The sequence below is a fragment of the Misgurnus anguillicaudatus genome, chromosome 2 (assembly GCF_027580225.2).
Source record: "Misgurnus anguillicaudatus chromosome 2, ASM2758022v2, whole genome shotgun sequence".
Taxonomy (NCBI): Eukaryota; Metazoa; Chordata; class Actinopteri; order Cypriniformes; family Cobitidae; genus Misgurnus; species Misgurnus anguillicaudatus.
In genome coordinates this window covers 12,051,614-12,071,080 of record NC_073338.2, presented here as the reverse complement: position 1 = coordinate 12,071,080, position 19,467 = coordinate 12,051,614, and the positions used below count along the sequence as shown (strand labels likewise).

General features: G+C 38.9%; 1 protein-coding gene across 10 annotated transcripts in view; it reads left to right on the top strand.

Annotated features, from left to right (window-relative positions):
- The first annotated feature begins 380 nt into the window (after nucleotides 1-380).
- The window catches only part of LOC129441712 (polymeric immunoglobulin receptor), a 62,083-nt gene continuing 42,996 nt past the window's right edge, over nucleotides 381-19,467 (top strand). For 8 of the 10 annotated variants that reach the window (XM_073872764.1, XM_073872761.1, XM_073872768.1 and 5 more), the window contains exons 1-2: nucleotides 381-475; nucleotides 9,453-9,764. In XM_073872764.1, the coding sequence (XP_073728865.1) occupies nucleotides 415-475; nucleotides 9,453-9,764 (373 nt within the window). In that variant the 5' untranslated portion in view covers nucleotides 381-414. Of the gene's footprint in view, nucleotides 476-6,504; nucleotides 7,983-9,452; nucleotides 9,765-19,467 lie in introns of those variants that run through there. The other 2 variants (XM_073872770.1, XM_073872769.1) reach the window with 2 other exon arrangements.

The window sequence follows — 19,467 nt, the reverse complement described above, 5'->3', positions numbered from 1 at the left end:
CACACTGAAAAATTATTCATAAAACAGTAATGGCTAAGAACTAAAATGTAAATTTACTGAGATTACTAAATATATATTTTATTCATTAAAAAAACTGTTAAGAGTAACATCCCAGCAGCTAGACTGTGAAATGAAGGCTATTGCTTGCGGTGATATGCTCTGAATCATTTTCAAATGAATATGTTGATGTGCAATATTTAAATTTGTAAAGATTTCTTTCCCACAGACTTAGAGTATCTCAGTTTGATAAAATATTAGTTTCTGTGATATTAACAAAAAATTCTTGGCTTATCCTCTTTGACTCGCCGATGGCACAATGTATCTAAACATTTTGAAAAAATTACTAAACACATGCTTGACACAAAAAGGAAGTGTAGAACTAATAGTTCACAAACAGGAAGATAAAGTTGAAAAATGGTCGCATACGGGAAAGCAGCTCTGTTGTACACCATCATCTGGTTTTGCCTGATTTTAGGTGAGATTTTTTAATGTTCAGTGCTGTTTCTAATGTTACCTGATCATCTATAGATAAACATTGAAGGGTATAATTACATTTTTATTTCATGTGATGATGATATAATATTGTATTGTTACAGTGACATTGTCAATGGTACGGTAACTTGTACGTATTTTAAAAGGTGGTTAATTCATATTACGTCATACGACCACATTTGTATATTTTTGTATAATTTGCTTTTGCCCCTGTGACATTGAGGTTAGTGGTGAGGTTTTGTTATTTTTATTATGATATTAAAATCGTATGTTTTGTATGATTTACTTTGATGTGCAAGAGCATGTCAAAATCACACAGGGAGCAAATGTTCCAAGTAATCGATTAAAAAGAATAGTGTTGGTGTACAGAAACGTTCAGTATGCCACAACTAACATTAAAAGTTGTAAGAGTTAATAAGGGAAACTTTAAAGGAATGAAGTAGTTTTCAAAAAAAAGTCAGGGGCGTAATTTTTACTGGGGACGGGGGGAAATTGTGATGAGACAGAAATGAAACAAAAGCTAAACTAGTCCAGTAATGTATATTAAAGCTTCTCACTTTGCAACAGCTTTAAGAAATTAATCGAAATATATGCTGTAATCTGCTATAGTTGTCCTCTTTGTTTCATTCAAGAACATAAAGGGCCCTATTTTAACGATCTGAAACGCAAGTGCGAAGCGCAAAGTGCAAGTGACTTTGTGGGCGGACCTTGGGCGCTGTTGCTATTTTCCCGGCGGGAGAAACAACTCTTGCGCCAGGCGCAAATCAATAAGGGGTTGGTCGAAAGTAGGTTCATTATTCATAGGTGTGGTTTGGGCGTAACGTCAAATAAACCAATCAGAACGCTATCCAACATTCCCTTTAAACGCAAGGGCGCAAGTTCCATGGTGGGTTGCTATTATTATGACGGATTTACCAGGCGCACGCCAGGAGCGGATCACAGCTGAGGAGACCCACGTTCTTGTAAGAGCAGTCAAAGACAGAGAAGTTGTTTTGTATGGGGAACCCGCCCAAATCAACGTCGGTTAAACAGGCGTGAGAGGAAATAGCCACAATTGTCTCATCAGCTGGTATCCCCATCGTTGCGCCAAGCGCTACAATGATGTCAGGAGACGGGGGAATCCCAAGCTTGCCAGCATAAATCGGGCACGCCGTGTAACGGGAGGTAGATCTGCCTCTACACGTGACCTGACGCCAGCAGAGGACATCGCTGCGTCCACCCTCACCGCTGAAAGGGTTTGGGGTCATTGAAATCGGACCCAAGAAACGCAAGCAAGGTCCAACCCCAAAGTACACTTAGAAATCAAGTTTACATACATAAAGGTTTCTTATGAAAACATTTTAATTATTATTTACATAAAATAAACGTAATACAGCCACACAACAAACTTATGAAAATATTTTAATCGTTATTTGCATGATAATTTTTTAATGCAGCCACACAATAAATAAAAACTATCACCACAATGCTCACCACTATGATTTCCCTTATCTCATGTGTTAATATTTTTTATTGTATAAATTTATGATTTGCAAAAATAACTGTTGCATCTGTGTAGATTAGATAAGCAAAGTGTGTGCGCGTTGTGCACGCAATACATTATGGTCAAGCATGCGCCCTTAAAATAGCATAATGAACCACGGGCAACGCGCCACTGACTTTAGACTAGTTTTTTTTGGTCAGTGGCGCAGTTGTTTTTTGAAACTGCAAAATAGCATCAGGGATGGTTTGTGCCGGAATAGACCCTGAAGCCGCCGCCATCAGCCAATAATTTCCTAAGCCAAATTGAGCCGCCAGCTGATAAAGTTTGGCTGAGCCGGCTAGAATTATTTGCATCAAATAATAATTCTATCACATAGAGACATACACACACGAAATATATAAACAATACACAAGATCCATTTTCCGACTGGTTTCATAACAGCACAGTCTTGTGCCCGCTCGTTGCTACAATCCACAGAGGGGTTGCAACCTGCGGAGGTCGCATATGCAGGCTGCATACGTCATCAAGCCTGGTTTATTTAAGTTAACTGAGCATTACATTCGCTAGCCATACGCATATTTCAACAATTTACGATTAATAAGAATAAACTTTATAATTGTTGATATTTTGAAATAAGACAGTGTTGATGACGTAGGCAGCGTAAAAATGCGACCTCCGGAGGCTGCAGTCTTCGGATTGGGAAATTAAAATTGCTCGTTTTTCGCACAGAAGAAGCGATGCATTAGTAACGTGCGCGTCACAACAATGCATTTAAAAAATAGCCCATGTTATTTTTATTTTATTATTTTTGACCAATGCGCGCGACCAGCATCCACACAGGAAAAAGCTGCGGGTAAAATAACGTTCGTATGTCTGTTTCCGGGTGCTGTATGCAGCATGTTAATTTTTACTTTAATTTTGTATTGGAACTGCGATTTGGAATCGGTGAAGTCAAATATAGACGCATTTCTTAAAGAGCCGCTTCTGGGAAGTCCGCGGCTGTATTACATTGACTAAAGTGGTCGCAATCAGGTCCGGTAGCGCCGCACACGCATAATTCTGCGAACGAGAGCACTAAGTAAAAGCAACAGAAAGTTTCTTTCTATCGGTCTCCCATGCTGCTTGAACCCCAGAAGTAAAAAGACTTTTAAAAAGCTTGCCAGTAAAATCCATATCACACCAGCAATGACAAGGTAAGCTAACGTTGCTATGGTTACAGTCCAGATACATAATAGATTGCTAGGCTATTGCTATGCTATCTACCGTTTTATTACAAACAGCAACCAAAACTACAACGTAAAATTAGTGTAGACTTTTAAACATCAATGTTAAACGTTTTTACCAACCTTTGTATGGGAACCTATAATCATTCATTCATTCAACCCAGTGCATGCCAGGTTTGTGCTGTGGCTCTGAATTAAAAGTGAATTAAAGAATAGAAATGAAAAGAGGTTGCATGTTTTGCCATGTTATTAGGCTATAGGTTGCAGTATAGTGGGCTCTATTGTGATTGGTATGTGTACCATAATTTACCAGACTTTTACCAGATCATTTGTCTATGTTTATGATTCTGACAGTGATTGTTACTGTATTTTGCCATAAGTCTTCACTGTGCCTATTCAAAGCTCGAGGGCAAACACATAACTTCTAGATTTATAAGCAGCAATAAACTACATTTTAAAATGCCTAGTCATACTTCTGTTATTTTGATGAAAGTAACTCAAAAGTAACGTAACTCATTACAGTTCAGAGACAGTAATATTGTAATGTAACTAATTACTTTCAAATGACAAGTAATTTTCCCAACACTGTTAATCAGTATAACATAGACATCTGTAGACATGTAGTGGCAGCTTCAGCCATTTGCAGGTATGAAAAGTTTGGCGGCTGCAGCAGCCATTTAGGTTTCGGCTGAGCCGGCTAGCCAGCCAATAACTTCATCAGCCAGCCATTATTCTCAAAACAAATGGCTTCGGGCTCTACGCCGGAACACGCCTACTTTTTTGCACGTAACCACCCAGGGAGCGCAAGTTCATTCCCTAGTTTGCCGACGTGCGTCGGTGGACGGAAAAACCCGCTGTGAGCCGGTGCAAAATACGAATGATACATGCGTCACTGACAAAGTCAATTGTGCTGGGTGCAAGATAGGGCCCAATGAGATAAAGAGCATCACAATTTGATTTCAAGCATTATTTCACTATGAGTTTAATCGCTGACAGGAACTTACTCAGTCAATATTAATCAAGTTTTTATTTTTACATAATGTTCTTTACATTGTGTAAGGTGATTAAATCTAGAAAACAGTAAACAAATATCATTTTTATACATAGTCTAGTAGTATATTCTTCTTAGCAGAATTTATTAATTAATAATTAACTTAATTTTTTCCTGTATTTTGTATCACTATAGTACCTAAATGTATGTAAATGCAAGAAATGGGATTCAAGTCGAAAACAGTTTCCCCATTTTGTGTCACCTCACTTCTCAAACCAAATTGACACCCTTGTTAATATCCTTATTTCATCACTGACTGTTTATCTTAAGTGAGCTTGAGTTTTGTTATTTTGTAATATACGCACTTTACACAAAATGCGTTGCATAACATTGCACATAAAATAAATAGCACCTCAGTGCTGCCTCTATTGTAAAATAATACTTTGATGATAAAACTACAGTCATTCAATTGTCATTATGGTTACAGGCATACTGTGTAAATTGTACACTAGTTTGACTCGAGTTGCTCATTCAGGGTTTATATTCATACATACTGCATTAGAGCTGTGACTTTAGGCTGTTGTGTGAACAGAGCAGACCCTTCATTGTTAGTTTATGTGTACTAAATAATATGATTTTCAAATTTCTGTAACACTTTTCAAAAATGTTATATTTGTTCACATTAGTAAAAGTATTATATAATGCATAATGTATATGGAGTACACATTTTGTACTTTGTACTGGAAGTGCAAAAATTATAAAAAAATAAATAAATAAATACATGTACATACGTAACCGAGACGTTCCGTTTCAGATGGTCACTAAAGCGTCACGTTGTGACCGACGAATTGGGAATCCCTACCAAAGAGCCACTGAAAAGCTACTGATTTGTCTATAAACAAAAAGTAGACAAATTGTAGTGTTATTAGTCAGAAAGATGAATATTTGCATAATAAAAATTACCTGAGATCACCTAACCATGTTAGACACTGGTCATTTGATCAACTCCCCCTAGTGGTGAACCATCGGATTTTCGAAACATTTTGTCGTAGCCACTTGGCACACAATGAACACGACATAAAGGGGAGACCAAACCGAAGTATATTTTAAACAATAGTGTATTTATTAACTAAAATATTCATAAAGTCAGTGGGCCCTATCTTGCACCCAGCGCAATTGACTTTGTCAGTGTCATTATGAAATGTATCATTTCATATTTTGCACTGGCGCACAGCAGGTTTTTCCCTCCACAGACGCACATCGGCAAACTAGGGAATGAACTTGCGCTCCCTGGGCGGTTCAGCGCAAAAAAGGAGGCGTGCTCCGGCGCAAACCATCTCTTATGCTATTTTGCAGTTTGAAAAAACAATTGCGCTACTAACCAAAAAAAAAAAATAGTCTAAAGTCAGTGGCGCGTTGCGCGTGGTTCATTATGCTATTTTAAGGGCGCATGCTTGACCATAATGTATAGCGTGCACAACGCGCATTGCTTATTTAATCAACACAGATGCAACAGTTACTTTTTGCAAATCATAAATTGTTACTATAAAAAATATAAGATAAGGGAAATCATTAAATCATCAATTGTTACAATAAAAAATATTAATACATGAGATAAGGGAAATCATTGTGGTGAGCATAGTTTTTATTTATTTTGTGTGACAGCATTAAACAATTATCATGCAAATAACGATTAAAATATTTTCATAAGTTTGTTGTGTGGCTGTATTACGTTTATTTTATCTAAATAATAATTAAAATGTTTTCATAAGAAACCTTCATGTATGTGAACTTGATTTGTAGTGTACTTTGGGGTTGGACCTTGCTTGCGTTTCTTGGGTCTGATTTCAAAGCCCCCAAACCCTTTCAGCGGTGAGGGTGGACGCAGCGATGTCCTCCTGTGTGCCCGGCGTGCCCGATTTATGCTGGCAAGCTTGGGATCCCCCCGTCTCCTGACATCATTGTAGTGCTTGGCGCAGCTGATGAGACAATTGCGGCTATTTCCTCTCACGCCTGTTTAACCGACGCTGATTTGGGCGGGTTTCTCCCATCCCCATACAAAACAACTTCTCTGTCTTACAAGAACGTCTGTCTCCTTGGCTGTGAACTGCTCCTGGCGTGCGCCTGTCAAATCCGTCATAATAATAGCAACCCGCAATGGAACTTGTGCCCTTGCGTTTAAAGGCAATGTTGGATAGCGTTCTGATTGGTTTATTTGACGTTACGCCCAAACCACACCTATGAATAATGAACCTACTTCAGACCAACCCCTTATTGATTTGCGCCCGGCACAAGACTTATTTCTCCCGCCGGGAAAATAGCAATAAAAGTTTCAAAGCCTCATGAAGCGTGCTTCAACAGCGACCATCACTATAATAAATACTTTACTGCATTTGTATCCTCACTTGCCTCTGCCTCAACTCACAACAGAAAGACTAGCCAACAATGGATCCAGCAGAGATCTTGTTTTGGCTGTAACAGGAAGATTTCCCTATTGAGGTATTTGTGGACCTGTGTAACCAGGTGGACTTTGGGGAGAAAACGTATTTAAGGACATATTTCACCATGGACTGGAGAACAATTTAAATTATTTGATGCCCTACGGCCGTGAAATGGGGGCATTTACGGACTATGTTAACCTGGCGTTGTTGTTAGGCGGGTCCTCTCTCACTGTGACCAGGGTTGAGTTGGACGCTGCTTCTAAATATTTTTTGGGGGCAGTAGGCATCGGAGTCCGTGGGATGCGAAGCCAGAGCAGCCACGGACGCCTGAATGCACTAGAGCCCTGCACGGGCCAAAAACTCCAGCCCTGGCCCAAAGTGTTCAAGCCCTACCCGACAATGCCTGCAATTTTTTCAGCCCGAACCCGACCTGACCCGAGACCAATATCAATCAGCTCTCTCTGACGCGCGCGCTCTTTGATGCGCACTCTCTAACATAATAAGAGGTGAAGTATAGCTTTAGCCTACAGAAATGCATATTGCTTCAATGTAGGGAGTTATAATAGTTCATTGTTCAGTTTATATTTATGATCTTATAGTCCATTTGAACATTTTTGTACGAACTGACTGTATTTTTCAGAAAAACACTGAATAACTTATCTTCCCTACCTCTCGCTGTTTAGTGTGCAATTAATAAATAAAAATTAGTATGGCGTTAATTTTTAAAAGTGTGCGAGGTCCGTGCACGTCCTCCGCTAGCAACACAGAAATAGCAAAAAGTGCAATCGGCTAAACGAGCATTAAATATTAATGACATTGATTTTTTGTTTTTTATAAATTTATATTCACAACACTTATCAACAAAACATTGATTAAAATTAAGAGACAAATTATATGAAACGACATTCATTTTAAAGTAGCAAGAAAAACTTGAATTAAACTCAACAATAATGTCTGACCCATTACAATTCTCCCTTCAAATTGATCTTTACAACGCGTCACCTGATTCGTCCAAATCCCCCGATTCTTTGGAGTCACCTGAGCCAAACGAGTCATTTGAATCTTTTCAACTTTTGGAATTTTCTGTGTTTACTTTGGCTTTGTGGTCTGCTTGGTCTGTTTTTTGTTCTGCTTCACAGGAAGTCACTCAAACTCATGTGCCCAAATCTCCTGAACTCCTCGTCACGGCTGGAAGGTTCGAACCTGTGTCACCTGTGCTCTCTATTACGACTAGATGGTCCGAACCTGAGCCTCATGTACTTCCTGTTACGGGCAAATTGTCAGAGTCAAGTGAATCGCCAGTGCTAAATGAATCACCAGAATATGTGAATCGCCAGAGTCACTAAGGTCACGTTAGTCTTCTACACTTCCTGTCATGGCTGAAAAGTTTACATTTGAGTCCCCTGAGCTTTTTTCGACAAGTTAGCTGAACCTGAACCTTTTGAATATGTTGTCCTGAATCTGAAGACTGTTTTTGAATTTCCTGAGTTTCCTGTATCCTGTAATTCAGGCATTATGGTCACACCCAAGCTCCATAGACTCGCTGCCCTTCCCAAAATGGCTTTGCATGACTCTGATGAACTCTCTGCCCTGTCTAAAATGGCGGACACTGAACTCTCTACCTCATCCAAAATAGCTGACACTGACCTCTTTGCCCTGTCAAAGATGGACAATTCTGAACTCTCTGTCTGGTTTAAAAAGACCATATTTGAACTAATTAATAATTGAAAAAAAAAAGGTTATGGGCAAAATGCTGAGTTCTTTTAACCTTCGGCTGAGTCATGCATGATTATTTTCTAGGTTGAATGTAGGTGAAATGTAGGTTCTGGACCAGGGATGGGCAGCTTCGGTCCTGTAGGGACCTGCAGAGTTTGGGTCCAACTTGCCTCAGTCCACCTGCCTAAAAGTTTCTAGCATGCCTAGTAAGACCTTAATTGACTGCCTCAGGTGTGTTTAATTATGGTCGGAGCCAGTGTTCGAATTGAGGGGGGTCTGGGGGGTCCCGGACCTGCTATAAGCCTGCTCTGTCTGGCTTTAGTTTGGTTTCCATGGCTTTGCCAGCCTCTCTCTCTTCTGTCCTTATTTACAGGTCCAGAGTGCCAGGGGCGCCACCCTGGCTGCCAGCTCCATCATGGTCTCTGGATCTGCCTACAGCACCACCCTGGTCTCCAGCTCAGCTCTGGTCTCTGGTTTTACCTGTGGCACCACCCTGGCTTCCAGCTCTGCTCTGGTCTCTGGTCCTGCCTTTGGCTCCACCCTGGCCGTCTGCTCTGCCCTCTGGTCCCGCCTTCGGCTCCACCCTGGCTTCCTACTCTGCCTGCACTGCCTTGGCCTCCTGCTCTGCCTCCACCCCCTTGCCGTCCTACTTTATCCACCATCCCATCCCTGTTGCGCCTGGACTTTACTCTTTATGGCCCTGGGAGCGTCTTGAAGTCGCTCTTGGGGGGGTTTCTTTCATGATCCGGTCTGTGTTTTGTCCTGTTTCTGTGTTTTGCCCTGCTGTTGATTGTTTGCTCCACCCACTTGTTAGTTGCCACGGACACTCATTAGACTCATTCATTCCCTCTCGTGTGTTGTCATAGTTACTCATTGTCTTTGTGATTGGTTCCTGTCTGTTATATCTACACTGTTTGTTCACTTCCCTGTTGCTAGTCATTGTTTAATGTTGTTTAATGTCACCCATTAGCAACATCATTAAATAGCAACAATATAAAATACAAACATGTACAGTGGATACACTTAATATTTTCTGTTGTTTTATTGTGTTGATAGAAACTCAGTTTAGGTAAAGTTCTAACAGTTGTTTTGTTTATGATTTATAGGTGATGAGTGTAGGAAAGTAACTGTTCAGACTGGTGGATCTGTTATTATTCCATTTCATTATGAAAGTAAATACACACAACACCAGAAATACTGCTGCTATCAAGCAGGAGCAGCTTCCAAGTTCTGCTCTGTTCTAGCACACGCAAATGAAACTAAAGGAGATGTGTCAGTAATTGATTATCCTGATCAGAGATTATTAACTATCACTTTGAGAGACCTGCAGCATCAAAACACTGGAGATTACTGGTGTGGTATGTCAATTAAAGATGGTGATGATGTGATAGAGTTGTGTTATATCACAATCCAATCAGGTATGAGATTTATTTTACACTTCATCATCACATTGCTCTTGTTTTTGATTAATGTCAATGACAAATATCATCTGTCTGTGTGATGACAGCTCCTGATGTCTCTGTGATGTCCAGCAGTGTAACTGTAGATGAAGGTGGTAATATCAGTGTACAGTGTCTCTACAGCATGAAATATAAGGATAACACCAAACAGTGGTGCAGATATAAACCCAAGAGATGTTACACCGTGGGAAGATCTGACACATCCCAGTATTCAGTTGAGATCAGTGATGATAGGAGAGGATCTTACACTGTGGTGATGTCTGGACTGATGAAGAGTGATTCTGGCTGGTATTACTGTTCTGTAGGAGATCTACAGGCTCCTGTTCAACTCACAGTAAATGGTAAAACTCATTCAGTTATTAAAGCTACAGTATGGGTGCATAACTTTTGCCTCTAAGATAAAAAATAAACTAAAATGTTTTGCTTCACTGCAAAAAATGACTTTCTTGGTATTTTTGTCTTGTTTTCAGTAGAAATATCTAAAAATTCTTAAATTGGGATGCTTTTTGTTGATGAGCAAAATTACCTAAGTAAATAATTCTATTTTAAGGCAAATAATATATAATTTAGGTGAAATTGTCCTTAAAACAAGCAAAATTATCTGCCAATGGGGTGAGAAAAAAAATTGTGAAATAAGATTTCTTTTTTCTTAAACACTTAATTCGAGTAAAATTTTCTCACCCCATTGGCAGATATTTTTACTTGTTTTAGGCACAAATTCACTTAAATTGTATATTTTTGTCTAAAAACTAGTATTATTTTCTTAGGTCATTTTGCTCATCAAGAAAATACATCTTGATTTAAGAATTTTTAGATATTTCTACTGAAAACAAGACAAAAATACTAAGTAAGAAAGTCATTTTTTGCAGTGTTCTTATTTGCCATTTGTGATGAATCATACAAATTCAATACGTTCCCACATAAAAATCTCTTCTTTTATTAATCAGTGCTTATATTTGACTATTGACAGTGTTTTCTAACATTATTTTCTCTTATATGTTTGTTTTATTTTTTTAGCTGCCACATGGCCCATTTCTGTCTGTCTCAAGCCCAGATAAATTCACAAGCTGTTCTCAACATTGACCTAAAGGATGATTATGTTTAGATAAATAACAGGTAAACTTCATTTTTGTGAAGCTATTATGAAGTCAAAATGACGCGTAAAAGATTTGCATGCGCTGGATAAAATTTGTGAGAGGGTATGTGACATTGCAAGCGTAAAATACATTTGCATGTGCAACACAGTTGTATAAAGGTGTAAATTAAGTTCCAACATTGTACTGGTAATCTTAAGTGTAATTAATGTCTTGTAAAATGAAACTTCATATAAACGCTAAATAAAACTGAACGTTATTAATCTGACCTCATTTACCACGCTTATCTTTTTGGCACAGTTTTTGCACTGAAATACTGCAAAAAGCATTGCAAGTCTGCAAACAGTGGCATGCAATCAAAAACATGAACGGCAAATACAAATTAATCACGCAGAAATGTGTTTCTTTGTGTAAAATAAACCAATTTTAAATGTGTAAATGATGTACAGAAGGAAAAACTATTTACTGAAATAACCCGACATCTACTGGTCCCTCTGCGCTTCTATGTTTTGTCCCGATTCTCTCACTCATTTGAGTTTGCACGTGCTGGTGGGAAGGCGGATGACTGATGACTCATGATTTTCTCTTTTCTGATTGGTTCAATAATGTCAGTAGTTGTCTCAGTATCGTCCTCAGCAGAAGGCCTGCGGAATGCTACTGTAATACACATTTAAGCTGGCTGACATGTGTTGATTCTGAATTTTGAGCTGGCTTTTCATAATATATAATAATGTAATATATATATGTTTCAGAATCACCAGGTTCTCAGCACACTCTCCTGCAACGAGCACAATCACCAGAGTACTAATTCACTATCACCCGTCCCTCATTATCAGCGCACGCTACTTATGCTCCACACTCCCTCATAATCACTGTCTAGTCATGTTGACACATACCACTCATTGCATGTGTATTGTGGATACTTACCTGAGATTACTTACCTATCTGAAGATCTGAAAGTCCATTCATCGTCCGATGGTCTTTATTGTCATCATAGCCTGTCTCCCTGCAAGAATGAAAAGTTGTTTGTTTCTTATCTGTGATTGTCAAGTGTAAATGTGTGGAGTTATTTGTTATCATCATCCATATCCTCTACAATATCCATTTCATCCTTCTGTCTTATGCTCATGTTTTAATAAATACTTACTTTTATATGTGTCTCATTCTGGTCTGTGGTACCCTAAATAACTAACCAAATAAATAAATATTAAATTCTATTTGATGTATGTAGTGCTTTTAACAATTGCCCATCATGCCAAAGATAACAGAGAAGGGTAAAGAACAACAAAGCATGGCAGTTTTGTAAGTATATAGTCTAGGATGGAGTATTTGGCGCTACAAGGAATCATTTCTTATTAGGTAATGTAATTGATAGTACTCCATTCCTTGCCATATTATTATGGTCTAGGATGGAGTACATGCAGACATGGGCAGTGTTTCAATTAAATGTATTTTAAATACGTATTTAATTACTTTAGTGTATTTTTTAATTTGTATTATGCAGGTGTGGAAGAAATAATGTAGTTTGTAACAAAATATTTTGAGGGAGTGTATTTCAAATACTTAAGAAATCACCATGCTTATAGTAAATGATTTTGCCATTTTCAGTCTGATGTTGGCAATGGCAATATCCAGGTTAGATGCATGAAAATCACGTGACTGTCAGGAACCGATAAGGGACTCAAGCAGAGGCGCACCTTGTCAACAGGCAAGGCAGGCAACTGCTTGGAGCCCCGAGCCACTAGAGGGCCCCCGAGTTTGTTTCTCGGATGGCCAGCTACACCCGGTAGATGAAAATAGATACTCAACATGACTGCAAATCAAAATTCTGATTGGATGGAATGTTGATTGACATTGGCTTAGCCCAGTCAAAATCCAACCCAGGTGGATAACTTGCCAGTTTTGAAAATGAACGTAGCGAAGGGGTGACGTTGTATCGTTCAGTCGTGCTGGCGCAGTTGATCCGTACGGATCACGACCCATGGTCCGGCCCGCATGTGATTCCCAGATTAATAAGCAAATTTAAATAGGAAAAGTTTAACATTTGCACGTGTTTCAAAGGCTTGCAAATGCTAACACTCAAGTGATTTAAAACAATTTAACCGCAAAAAGGCGCTAAAGTGAGCAGCCCTCTTACGCATATGTGGTTTAATGTGTCCGGTCCAGCTCCAGTCAGGCACGTGCCCAAGTGTAAATCTTTCGTGCCCCGGTGTAAATCTCAAGCTTAAATTTTAGCAGTTATAGTGCAATCCTTTACAAAGACGGATCTATATGCAATGTAGTTACCCAATTTACGCTTGTAAAAGCGACGAAGCAGTCGCAATGACGCGTGCATGCACGTATTCATGTCCGCGCGCGTCTTTGCGTTCATTCGCGCACAACCGCAATCAAAAGATGCCACACGAGTGAGTTAGCTTATGAAAACATGACGAGACTAAAGGAAGTTTCTAAATAACAATGCTTATCTTATTTTGACTCGATCACTATTGGCTTCTGTAGATGTACATTAGAAATGTTTTGTGCAAAGCAGGGAAAGGGAAGAAGAACGGAGAGATGATGAGTTTAAGGGAGGTAAGACAAACTACATCCTCACCCTGTCAGGTCTCAAACATTATCAAACAAATCTCAGGAAAACCTCTTGTCAAATCTATAGAATTGCATTGTTGCTGAGAAAATCAACAGATGTATGTGTTATACTGTTCTGTATTTTCAGATATGAAATTAATATTTAGTTTACTAATATTTAACTCTGGAAACTAACGTACAACAGTTAGCAGTAACTATGATTGAGATTATTTAGTATAGCAGTCATAAAATGACTGGTTTCTTAAAATATTGTAAAAATAAGTTATGAGTCATTGCTATCATTGTATAATGTAGAAAATATTTCTCTGCTGTCATTATTTCCAAACATGTTATGCCATTTATGCATCCAAACATGTTAATAATGTTAGGTATGATGAGGATTACACTTGTATATATGTATCTTTCGCAGTAACTGTTGCACTGTAGAATAATGAGTTAAGCAAAGGACATTGTAGAAGTGTTGCACACAGGAAATTTTCTGCTTGGGGCCCCCATAGACCCTAGAATCGCCTCTGGACTCAAGCGTAGGTAGTGCAAAAAAAAACAGTTTATTTAGAAAAGGTAGGTGAGATAAAGTAGCAGGGCAAAAACCAGCATAAATAAAACCCAGTAAATGATGATAATTCCCAAAAGTCCAGACCCAGCTACAAGGCCAACTGGGAAGGCCGAGTGTACGGCAAAGCCAGGTGAATGGGGACAGAGAAAGATTGTCACTCTAATGCTGCGTTTACACCAACCGTGGTAGAGGCGTGAAGCGCGAGTGATTTCAATGTTAAAGGGGGGGTTTAATGGTATTTCAAGCATTCTGACTTATTAACACAGTTATAGAGTTGTTTCCTCATGCTAAACGTAGGCAAAGTGTCAAAACCGCAGTTGGGCGTGTTTCAGAGTATTTCTGTGCCGAATGCACTTCGCCAGGGTTCGTACAAGTTGCGGCAATTTTTTTTCGATTACGGTTCTAATTGACGTTTCAGGGGTTTTCAATACGTATCACTTCTTTATATGGGCTTCCGCCGGAAAACTTCCCCCGGAAAACCCCGCCCAGCCGTCAGTCAGCGGGAGACGCTAGAGCTTGCTAACAGCTTATCACGCCACTCAGCTTTGTTTAATTTCAAAAGTCAACAATGGCACAAGAAGAAGTGTGTTTTTGGATGTAAGGAGAAGAATGTAAGGAGAAGACATCCAGCCTTATGGAAACAATGGATATAGTTTATTATCCGGATTAGCAGCGGAGTTTTGCGTGTGTGTTTGATGCTGTGGATTTTCAGAACCGGGTCATGACGAGTTGCACGCAGTAAGTAAGACTTCTGTCTTATGTTGGAAATAGGCCCGTGTATATTATATAAATGACACGAATATGTAGTGAATCATAAGTTAAAACAGTGTTGTATAGTGTTGCATGACTCGTACTCGCTCCTCCTGTGGTAGTAACTCCTCCTTCTTCATTTTTTCGTACGTTATCGGAAAGATTCGGTAAAGCTAATCTTTCTTTTATAAATCTGATTAAACTAAAGACTCTTCAGAGATATAAAGGATGTCAAACTACTCTATAGGTACTCCAGATTAACATCAGAAATGCAGAAACAGCGTGTGTTACGTGAGCTTAAAGTAAATGTGAAGACACGTTGACGCGCGTCTGGAGGTCCCGAGGCGCGGATGAGGCATTTGGCGTGGAAGACGCTTTTTGTGCATTTTGTGTTTGACTTAAATTGCCGGCTGACGCACGAGTTGACCAATCAGGAGCCTGCTTGCTGCTGTGGAGCAGCCCCGCCCGGAGTCACTCATTCAACCTGAAGGAACGCTTGATATTGTCCGTAAGCAGTCAACTGGAGCTATAGCCTACGACAAGTTCTTATTTCTATAGAGACAGGAATAAAAAGGACCTCGCTTGGAAGAGTGTCAGTGAGGACATCGAGTAACTTGGTAAGTTGTAATACACATTTCACTTTTGAGTCACGTGACGTGTATTGACCCGCGCTGTTTTTCCCCCTATAGTAAGGTTACCAAATACCAACCGGTAACTCTCTCGATAAATGCACAATCAACATCAGTCATCTTGCAAACAGACAACCGCATAGCACTTGCCCCCCCCCACAAGAAGCTTGCTTTTTCTGTGCGTTTACTCTGCTCTACAAGTGCGAATGCATTCAAACTGTTCAAGCGGCAAACTAGGTGTGGTAGAGGCCATTTTGACGCCTGAAACACGGTTGGTGTAAACAGGATATAATTAAGTTATTTAACATTAAGTGTTTTGTGAAAAATATACAGTCTACACCAGTGGTTCTCAAACTGGGGGCCGGGGCCCCCAGGGGGGCCGCGAGATGGTGCCAGGGGGCCCCAGTTTTATGACAATTTATAAAATAAATACATCTATCATGAATTCTGTGCAATTAAACCTAAAAAAAAATAAGGCTACTAACCAACAGCAGTACCTTGTATCATTCAATATGTTTTGTTTAATTAAAAGGTGAGTTTTAGAACAGTTTTTTCATAAATTTTCTTTGGGGGGGCCGTGAAGGAATGTGCCGTACACAAGGGGGGCCACACACTGAAAAAGTTTGAGAACCACTGACACAGATATTGCACACTGAACGGCATTAAAGAGAAAATAATTGTGCATTATAAGATCAATGCACTGTGTTGATTAGCAGAGGTGGAAAAAGTACTAAAATATTGTACTCAAGTAAAAGTAAAGTTACTTTAATAATATTTTACTTAAGTAAAAGTAAAGTTACTTGTCTAAAAATCTACTCAAGTAAAAGTAAAAAGTAAGTCATTTTAACTTTACTCAGAGTAAAAGTTACTTTTTTTACAGCGGGAAGAGGTGGAGGATTCTAGTATAGTTCAAAAACGACAAGGGAATATACATCTCAAACTAGTTGTTTTTAATTGTAGGAACATCTTTACAATTAAAGTGCAATAACAAAAAGTTAATAAAATAAAAAGCTTTTTTAAAGTAAGAAACATTTATGGAATTGTTTAATGATTTTTATGCACTTTTGAAGGTGGTCAGCAGCTTGTAAATACAATCACTATAGTAAGGTTGTAATTGATGTATTGCTGGTAACATACATTATTTTATTAAACTATATATCTAGTTTAAATGAGCATATAATGAGATGAGTGCCATGTCTATATACATTTGACACGTTTATTATCTTCTCACTTCCCTGACCTGGGTACCTGATGACCTTTACTCTCTCTCTCTCTCTCTCTCTCTCTCTCGCTCTCTCTGCAATGTCTAATGACCTGCGCATTCGAGGACGTTTTGAAGTTGTGTTTGACTTGACGCGAAGCTGCTAGACCTCGGAAGATAATGCGCATGGTATTAAAAACGCGTCGTGCAATTTCGTACTTAAGAGCATGAATCCTACCTTTCATAGAAATGAAACACCCGCTTCGCGTCAGTGGAAAGTGGTCGCTTAAATGTGACCAGGGGTTTCTTTCATAAGATTTGAACTGAGGCGGGTCTGCATTAGCGCGCGCCTGTCTCGTCCGTCTCCATGGTTCTTTTTGCGCGTTCCCCCGGGCCCCGCCCATTTACATCCGTTGCGCGTCTTTATCGCCTTGCTTTTTAAAATATTTTTTTACTCAGTAACGGATATGATTTAAAATGTAGCAAAGTACAATACTTTAAATAAAACATACTTAAGTAAAAGTAAAAGTACAGATTTTAAAAACTACTCCAAAAAGTAAAAATAAACAAAAAAACTACTCAATTACAGTAACGTGAGTAAATGTAATTCGTTACTTTCCACCTCTGTTGATTAGGGATGAGCGAGTACAGCATTATCTGTATCTGTTAACCATATGAATTATCTGTATCTGTACTCGGAGTGGGTGTGGCCTAACCCGAAAGTAGGTGGGGTTTGTCTTGAAATGGGCGAGGCTTTAAACTGTATGTTATTTTAAGCATGCAATTAATATATGGGTTGATCACAAATTGTTATATTTCTGTATCACTGATCATAAGAGGGAGAGAGAGAGTGTTTGTTTGTTTGTGTGTGTAGCTTAATTTGTAATATTATTTATTATATATATACCACTACTACCTTTATATTTTATGAAATACAGCAAAAAGTGTCAGACACTCCGTAAAGTAAAAAAAAACTGGTTAGAGCCAGCTGATGGTTAAAAAAAAAAAAAAAAACTCAGATGACTGGCAGAGAGAGGAAGAGAGAGAGAGAGTGTGTGTAGCTTAATTGATTTGTAATATTTATAACACTTTTAACAAGTTTTCAAAACTCTTAACACATTTAGCACTACATCCACCTATGTAAGCTATACTATTAACACATTTCTTGTTGGTTTAACACAATCCATACAATTAACACAAATTTAAAATGCTTTAACTTCGTTTACAGACAAGCTCAAACAAGACCAAAACAGTAGATTTTAAATGTCAAATTTACAAATGCTTTCACACAGCATGTCAAAACAGATAACATCATGTGCTAAACCTAACTTATAGTCAAAGTTAACAGCTGTTTATATGATGAATTGAAACATAAATATATTCCCTGTATTTTATTCCATTGGGATTGAAAAACAACTTATTGTACCAATGCAAATATATAAATCACAGCTGATTCCCACCTAGGAAACACACTCAGGTTCTTTCAATTGCATGACTATATGGTATACAATAGTGTAAAGGAGGGCCTCTTTAGTTCGATCTTGTGTGGAAAAGAAACAATATGAGCAACACAAAAAATAAGATATATGGCTGCACAAGTCAACTGAAGACCACCAGGTCAAAGGGAAGGTTTTCCTCCAGTCCCACCTGGATGCAATAGATGGTGCATTCACAGACATCACAACTGAACACTGTCAGGGGTGGATAAGACATGGCAAAAGATTCTTTCCAAGATGCCTTGCCAGAGAAGATATCAGGTGTAATGTGAATGAGAACATGTGGCCAAATAGAAACGGAATATATTAGATGATGAGATTTTCCTTTTACTTTACAGTTTTTTTTCAGTCGCTAACAAGCATTTGTCCAAACAGTTGTCACATTTTCAAAACTCTAAACACAATTAGCACAGCATCGTTTTTTTGTGGCCATACCATTCACACATTTCATGTCGTTTTCACACAATATGCAGTCCGTGAACACATTTCCACAATGCTAAAATTTTCTTAACAGACGAGCTATACCTCCCAACAAAACTATGGATTGTTTTTGTAGTATTTACAAATGTTAACACACAACATCCCACAATAGCAAAATAAAATATTCCAAACCTTAGATACAGTATAAAAACCTCTGCTTCTGCAATGAGATCAGTTCAGAAACAATATATCTCAGCTGATAATAAACAGAAAATTGTATAATTGACACACAACTGATTTATGTTGGGTAAATTGGGCCAACCACAGCTGATTCCAGTGGCTTAGACTCAGTGGCAGGGGTTATTCCTATTACATTGACACTAAAAAGAGGACTTTAAGGACTGCAGGAGCAGTGAGAGGTGCAGGAGCAGTGAGAGGTGCAGGACAGTGAGAGGTGCAGGACAGTGAGAGATGCAGTGAGAGGTGCAGGACAGTGAGAGGAGGAGGGCCAGGGAGAAGAGCAGGCCCAAGGAGAGGGCAATGTAGAGAATGTATGGTGGTGGCGGCACTCCAAGGGCTGCAAGAACAGTAGTCAGTGATGAAATTCACTGATTTCACTAAGAGAGGCTGGTGAAAGAGTGCAGCTCAGTTGGAGGTGGTCAACAGTTGCCTCCATTATAGGCATCTTTCAATAAACCAACTGGTTGCTTTTTACATGAATTGTTTCTATTTTCATTTGACCTGTCAAAGGTTATACAGTAATGCATATGTAGAATTTTTTTGTCCCTCTAAAGATTGCAACGTCTTCACCCTCTGGGGGAAGAGGAAAGCTCCACAAAAATGATCAAGATCAATACTGTAAACTTTTTCTGTTCTATCATATTTTGTTTCTACTTTACCTCCTGTTGTCAGGGAAAAACTGTGTTTTA